At 41.9% G+C, this 7,920-nt stretch overlaps 1 protein-coding gene across 1 annotated transcript; it reads left to right on the top strand.

The window, feature by feature from the left end:
- Nucleotides 1-608: 608 nt before the first annotated feature.
- Nucleotides 609-3,524, top strand: LOC116361880 (B-cell receptor CD22-like). Its single transcript, XM_031816195.1, has 8 exons — nucleotides 609-931; nucleotides 1,092-1,346; nucleotides 1,555-1,818; nucleotides 2,120-2,207; nucleotides 2,302-2,341; nucleotides 2,472-2,552; nucleotides 2,764-2,842; nucleotides 3,078-3,524. Exons 2-7 carry the CDS (start codon nucleotides 1,106-1,108, stop codon nucleotides 2,830-2,832), a joined length of 783 nt encoding a protein of 260 aa, XP_031672055.1. The 5' UTR covers nucleotides 609-931; nucleotides 1,092-1,105; the 3' UTR covers nucleotides 2,833-2,842; nucleotides 3,078-3,524.
- The last annotated feature ends 4,396 nt before the right edge of the window (nucleotides 3,525-7,920 follow it).

The raw sequence follows: 7,920 nt of genomic DNA, 5'->3' as shown, positions 1-7,920 counted from the left end.
ACAGGGAGGTTTTAGTCAGCAGACACAACTTTACTAGGCTATAAAATAAACATAACATACTGTGGGGTGTTGGGTTGAGCGTGCAGAGATTAACACAGGGAGGTTTTAGTCAGCAGACACAACTTTACTAGGCTATAAAATAAACATAACAAAGAAAATCACATAGATTTGGCTCAGTCCTTCTTCTCAGCTTTGGCTCTGTGTCGGTCTCTCCCGGGTCTCTCCAGCGGTGTGCCACATTTGCTCCTTTTATGTTGCCTCCACGGCTGGTTGGCACTTTCCCTAATTACCTCCACATGGAGCCATCCGTGTCGGGGTGCATTCATGTCACTGGGAGAATTCACTTTTTGAAGACCTTTGCGCTATGTTTTTGCACATAGAACACCCTTTCAATTTTCATAAAATGAAAACTACAAATGTTGAAAAACTACAAACCTGAAGGGGTGGTCACTTCCTCGTTACTTTTACTGAATATAATTATGGTTTTAGAAACGGTTAGGAAGTAATTATTATTTTCCTACTTTATTAAAAATATAAGTGTATACTGGTAAGCATTGTAATTAAAGATTTATGAAAGGTGTTCTGTTACCTTCTTGTATTTCAGGTAAGAAGTGTTGGAGGGTGACTTACACCCATCAGAGTATCTGTACCTTGAAGGGGTCAACAGTGGACATATCCTGCTCTTACACATATCCCAGTTATCATGAGATCAAACATGCTTTCTGGTTTACTAAATGGTCTGGTGTGGAGCCTGAAGATCTGAGCTCAGTGCCAGGGTATGAGGGTCATATAGAGTACCTTGGGGATAAGGAGAGTGACTGTACCCTGAGAATCACAGACCTGAGATTGAGAGACTCTGCTGGGTACAGATTCAGATTGATAACATCAGGAGATACGTTTGCTGGCTCACCTGTCTCCCTGACTGTCACAGGTAATATGTCACTCATCTCACATCTATTACTGTAATGAACTTATTAAGGGCAGTCATACAGAAACTGTGGTGGTATGTGACAGAAAAAAAACAAATCTAGTATTTCATATAAGAGGACATATATAGGAGGAGAATAATGATGTGGTTCCTTTAACTCTAGATGTTGTGTTGGAGATGGATCCTATATCTGTGTCAGAGGGGGAGAGAGTCACACTGAGATGTAGAACCAAATGTACACTGGACCCCATCCCAGTCTACAGTTGGTATAAGAATGGACAGTCTATACCAAACAGCAACACCTCCTCTCCTGTCTATATCCTTTTCTCAGTCAGCAGTGAGGATACAGGCAGATACTCCTGTTCTGTAGAAGGACATGAGGATCTCCCCTCTGCTGATGAGACTCTCACTGTCAGATGTGAGTAGATGGGGTTTAAATATTTAGTTTGGTATATTAACATTGTAGTGACAGATATTAGCTTCACATGATACTTGAATAGAGAATCTTCAATAAGAGGGTGAATCTAAAAGTCATTGTGTGGAAATGTACATTTGTGGAAAGTTAATAGAATATTTGCAACTAACCTAATTTGTACTCCTTCTAAATCCACTGTCTTTTACATCAGATGGACCAAGGAACACCTCAGTGTCAGTTAGTCCCTCTGGTGAAATAGTGGAGGGCAGTTCAGTGACTCTGACCTGCAGCAGTGATGCCAACCCACCTGTGGACAAATACACCTGGTACAAGAAGAACGTAACCTCACCAAAAGCATCAGGACAGAGTTACAGCATTACTTCTATCAGCTCTGAGGACAGAGGAGAATACTACTGTGAAGCTAGCAACATTAAAGGGACAGAGACTTCCATCCCTGTCCATATTAATGTCATGTGTAAGTATGTCATGTTCTGTCTATTTCTGGTGCTCTGTGATATGACTGTTTTAACAGATAAGCACTATAAACACATGTACACACGGATTTTGTGTTGTAGATATGTGGTGTTAGAGTAGGTGCCTAAGGTCATATAAGTCATGTGTTGTGCAATCTGTAGTGAATGCATTGTAATGTTTTAAAAATGGAATAATTGCCTTAATTTTACTGCCTACATTTTGCTAATGAGGATCCATAATAAATACAACTACAAACAGATATATGTTCTAACCTACTGACACCTAAACCCATGATCCTGCAGCAGTGTTTCCCTGGGTTCCTGTAATGGGGGTGGGGGCTGTCCTGACTGCTGGAGCTCTGCTCCTCACCATCTACTGCACTCTGAAGAGGTGAGGATTTTCATACCAGGGATAAATATGAAATGTTTATAAACCTCCAGTAGAGGTCAGTAGAGATTTTATCTCACTATGTTCCACTTTACAGGAGATCCACAGGAGGAAGTGACGCCACAGCAGACACACAGGTGATTATATCAGTAAACCTCCACCTCCACACCTGGTGACATTAATTTACTGTATCACAACAGTCTCTTTCACACTATTTTCACTGTTACCATGTTCTCTCTCCCTCTCTCTATTTCCCGCTCTCTCCAGAGTGTCCATCATGACCCTAACAGTGACACGTACACAGGTCTGAACATGAGGACCATGTCACCTGACTACGACACTCTGGCAGTACGTCTCTTATTATGTGTTTGTGTTTTATACAGTATTTGAATTTGTTCAGAGAAAATGAAAGAGAGAGTGGTGTCACAAAGTGCTCATGCATTTCTCTCTCTCTACTCCCTCCCTCCTTCCCTCCCTCCCTCCCTCTCATGCTCTCTCTTTGCCTCCCTCCCTCCCTCCCTCTCACACTCTCTCTTTGACTCTCTCGTTCTCTCCACAGAGTGTCCATCCTGACCCTAACAGTGACATGTGCACATCTATGAAGAAGAAGACCAGATCACCAGAGTGACACCCTGGGAGTAGGTATGTATGTATGTATGTATGTATGTATGTATGTATGTATGTATGTATGTATGTATGTATGTATGTATGTATGTATGTATGTATGTATGTATGTATGTATGTATGTATGTGTATGTGTATGTGTGTGTGTGTGTGTGTGTGTGTGTGTGTGTGTGTGTGTGTGTGTGTAAGTGTCCATAAACACTTCATGAAGTGCGGTGTAAAGTGTTCATTCAGTGTGTCTTCTTTCAGATTAAGGGACTCCCCTGTGACACAGACCCTCAGATAGATGCTGAGCCCTCCGATTATCAGAACTGAAGCAAACCACCACAGAACCTGGACAGTGACACAGACCCTCAGATAGATGCTGAGCCCTCCGATTATCAGAACTGAAGCAAACCACCACAGAACCTGGACAGTGACACAGACCCTCAGATAGATGTTGAGCCCTCCGATTATCAGAACTGAAGAGAACCACCACAGAACCTGGACTGAAGTCAACCAACACAGAACCTGGACTGTAGAGAACCATAACAGAACCTGGTCCGAAGAGAACCCCCAATGTTTTTTCCTTGTAATGTTAATTAAATATATTGAAGATAAATAGGCTGGATTATACTTTTACTCTTTTATAATGGGACATTTCCCCCCAAAATGTCCAAAGTTATTCTCATGTAGTAATGAAAACAACAATGAAGGCGATGCGGGCACCAGCTGGAAATTGTGAAAAAGTTTGTGCAGGTCCTGTTCTGACTGGAGATGCGCAAATGTCTGCATACTTGATCTGCGGAAACAATTGGGAGGTGCTTGGGAAAGTTCGTCAGGCTCAGTAATTCCCCAAAAACTGAATTGTCAGCAAAAGTGAAATGGCCTACTTTTATGTGAAATAATGAGGACCCCAACTCAAACTGTTGTTAGAAAATAAAACTTGTTAGAAAATCATATGAATTTGACAAGTTGAAACAGCCTATACATAAAAGCAGGCAGCGTGCCTTAGTTTGAGGGCAGCGCGGATTAAGACATTAACCTTTTCACATGAGTTCCAATATCTCTAACGGTTGCCCCAGCATAAGTTTTTTATGCACGTGATGTCAGAATGCCCTCACTGTTCCAAAATGTCATTGTTACGCAACAGGACAGTTGAGCTAACGTAGGCTAATGCGATTAGGATGAGGTTGTAAATAACAAGAACATTTCCCAGGACATAGACATATCTGATATTGGCAGAAAGCTTACATTCTTGTTAATTTAACTTCACTGTACAATTTACAGTAGCTATTACAGAGAAATAATACCATGCTATTGTTTGAGGAGAGTGGACCATTTTGAACATGAATGTTATTAATAAACAAATTAGGCACATTTGGACAGTCTTGATACAACATTTGAACAGAAATGCAATGGTTCATTGGATCACTCTAAAACTTTGCACATACAATGCTGCCATCGAGGGGCTAAAAATCTAACCTGGGCTGGAATAATACATTATGGCCTTTCTCTTGCATATCAAAGATGAAGGTCCCAAAAAATTAAAAAGAACGGTTGATTTTTCCTTTGTATTATCTTTTACCAGATCAAATGTGTTATATTCTCCAACATTGCTTTCATATTTCCACAAACATCAAAGTGTTTCCTTTCAAATGGTAATGTACCAAGAATATGCATATCCTTGCTTCAGGACCTGAGCTACAGGCAGTTAAATTTGGGTATGTCATTTTAGGCAAAAATTTAAGAAAAGGGGCAGATCCTTAAGAGGTTTTAAAATATGATGAAAAGAAACATGACTGTAAATAATTCATTACCATAGGTCATGAGAATGTTATGACCATATTATGACAGGTTATGATAAGTTATGTCAGCTGTTATGACATATTGTGACATGGTCATGACAAAGTCATAGCGTGCTATGACACTGTGTCAAATAAATTGTTACCATTGGGGTCAATCCCATGTCAATTCCAGTCAATTCAGAAAGTAAACCAAATTCCAATTCTACATTTTCACTCATTGAAAAGGTTTGAAGATAATTGGAATTAGAATTTCAATCTACTTCCTGAATTGAGTGGAATTGAAATGGAACAACTTGCTTGTGGTTGACATCATTCTTATTCAGCTCCTGATGTGCAGAAGTGTGAATGAAACCTCAGTGAGGTTTGAAATATAACTATTTAAAGTGAAGAGGAGACACTTAACAGAACACATCGGAATAACATTAGGATTTTTAAACTTTTAGAAATGTTTTTAGATTGTTAAACAGAGCAACGAAAAGATATGAATGAGACCATACCTGCTACAGACCAGAGAAAGACCATACCTGCTACAGACCAGAGAAAGACCATACCTGCTACAGACCAGAGAAAGACCATACCTGCTACAGACCAGAGAAAGACCATACCTGCTACAGACCAGAGAAAGACCATACCTGCTACAGACCAGAGAAAGACCATACCTGCTACAGACCAGAGAAAGACCATACCTGCTACAGACCAGAGAAAGACCATACCTGCTACAGACCAGAGAAAGACCATACCTGCTACAGACCAGAGAAAGACCATACCTGCTACAGACCAGAGAAAGACCATACCTGCTACAGACCAGAGAAAGACCATACCTGCTACAGACCAGAGAAAGACCATACCTGCTACAGACCAGAGAAAGACCATACCTGCTACAGACCAGAGAAAGACCATACCTGCTACAGACCAGAGAAAGACCATACCTGCTACAGACCAGAGAAAGACCATACCTGCTACAGACCAGAGAAAGACCATACCTGCTACAGACCAGAGAAAGACCATACCTGCTACAGACCAGAGAAAGACCATACCTGCTACAGACCAGAGAAAGACCATACCTGCTACAGACCAGAGAAAGACCACCAACACACTTCCTGCTGTTCTCAAGGCCATTGTTGTATCTCCCACCCTGTAGTCTTAGAAACATAAACAACAACTCACTCTATAGCTGGTGAATAACTCCACCTGAGACATTGAAGTATAACTTCTTAAGCTGGTGAATAATGTTGTGGAAAAAGCCCAACAGCCGGATCTTATACCCGGTCAGCAGTGAGGATGCAGTGATGCCAACCCACCTGTGGACAAATACAGCTGGTTAAAGACAAATGTAATCTCAGCATAAGCATCAGGACAGAGTTACAGCATCACTAACATCATCTCTGAAAACAGAGGAGAATACTACTGTGAGGCCCAGAATGGAAGAGGATCTATGAACTCTACAGCTCTGATGATCATTGTAGCAGGTAAAGTTACATCTTCAATACTTCTATACAAAACTACAAGTTTCAAGCTGATCTTAATCATTGTGTTTTGACTGATTACACTTTGGTTCATAATTATGTGTTGGCTTGGATCCCTTGACAAGTAGTATAAGATCTCCAAGTAGTAACATGTATTGTGTTGATATTCTGAATTATGTTCGTTTTTACATTATAAGACGTCGTTATTATATAACATTATATAATATATATTATTATATAACATTATATAATATATAACATCGTCCATTTGATCTTTTAAGGAAACATACCTCAGTTCTGACTGCAGCTGTAGGAATCATAGTGGTTTTTCTGGTTCTCATCCTCTGTCTCTCTGGACTCATCTCTGGACTTCAATCCAACATGGCGTAGCAGTCAGACGTCTTTGTCCTGTCGTGTCCCTTGTATATATCGTTTTACATATTTTTCTTTGCATATCTTTTAAAATATTTTGCTAAACCTCAACATCTAAATACTCTCCTGCATCCCGCCTCACCCAATGTGGCGTGGATCTGCTTTTTTTTCTAAAGTATTTATATTTACTTTGGATCTGGAATCCCTCAACTGAAGCTAGCCAGCTAACTACCAGCTATCAGTCAGCAAACCATTGCCAGCGGTCATCAGCTAACCTTCAGCTCGGAAAGCTCTCGCCAGTTCGAACAACGTGACTCTAACCAGAGCATAACGGACCTCTTATTTTATCCCCGGATTCCTACCGTAAACTGAACATTTTCATCTGGATCTTCACAACTAGCTAACCACAATCCCGGTTGACTACTCCTGGCTAGCGTTTCCATCCCAGAGCAAGCACCAATTAGCTTGAAGCTAGCCCGGCCAGGGCTACTGTGCTACCACCGAAGCATACTCCTGAGCTACAATATCCGGACCCCTTCTACAGCCGGTACGGAGCATGGAACCCCGTAGGTCCCCTACAACTGGAATACTGACATAATCTGCCCGAGGACTACAACAGGTCCCTCAAGCGCGACGCCCGCTGAAGGCCCATTATGCTAACCAGCTAGGCCTGCTAGCTACCTAGAGCTACTTGGAACCCTACTAAGTCCACGACTGGTCTATCGACGTCACAGCATGAAGAGGCAAGAGTTAGCCCCTGCTAACTGCTTGCTTGCTAACCCGGTCTGCTAACTGCTAGCCCCGGCTAACCCGGCCTGCTAACTGCTAGCTTACCCCGGTCTACTAACAGCTAGCTTGCCGACTCCGGCCTGCTAACTGTTAGCTTGTTAGCATCGGCCTGCTAATCTGTCTGAATCGCCGTGTCCCCAGCAAGCCCAACCACTCACTGGACCCATATGTTCACTTGGCTACGCATGCCTCACTCTAATATCAATATGCCTCGTCCATTACTGTCCTGGTTGGTGATTACAGTCTTATTTCACTGTAGAGCCTCTAGCCCTGCTCATATCTTAGCAGCATTGGTCCAAGATGGCGTAGCAGTAAGTCGTCCTGTCGTGTCGTGTCCCTGTATATTTTGTTTATATTTTGTTAAATTTTCGTTTTTTTACATATTTTTCGTTTTTTACATATTTTTCGTTTTTTACATAGCTATCCCTTTAAAAACATTTTGCTAAACCTAAGCTTCCAAATACGCTGGATCTTCACAACTAGCTATCTAGCTAAACCGCAACCCCGGATGATTACCCCTGGCTAGCGTTTCCACCCACTTAGCTTGAAGCTAGCCCGGCCTGCGCTACCACCGTAGCATACTCCTGAGCTACAATACCCGGGCCCACGACCGGTCTATCGATGTCACCGCATGAAGAGGAATAAACAGACTCACCCCATCGCGACGTCCCCCAAAGG

The sequence above is a fragment of the Oncorhynchus kisutch genome, unplaced genomic scaffold, assembly GCF_002021735.2.
Source record: "Oncorhynchus kisutch isolate 150728-3 unplaced genomic scaffold, Okis_V2 scaffold759, whole genome shotgun sequence".
NCBI lineage: Eukaryota > Metazoa > Chordata > Actinopteri > Salmoniformes > Salmonidae > Oncorhynchus > Oncorhynchus kisutch.
This window is presented reverse-complemented; position numbering and strand designations above follow the sequence as displayed.

Bases quoted from the DNA above. Each gene is read 5' to 3' on its own strand.
- LOC116361880 (XM_031816195.1), top strand. From the start codon at position 1,106: ATGGATCCTATATCTGTGTCAGAGGGGGAGAGAGTCACACTGAGATGT. The intron at 1,819-2,119 runs GTAAGTATGTCA...ATGATCCTGCAG, and splicing joins TGTCCATATTAATGTCATGT to CAGTGTTTCCCTGGGTTCCT. The intron at 2,208-2,301 runs GTGAGGATTTTC...TCCACTTTACAG, and splicing joins ATCTACTGCACTCTGAAGAG to GAGATCCACAGGAGGAAGTG.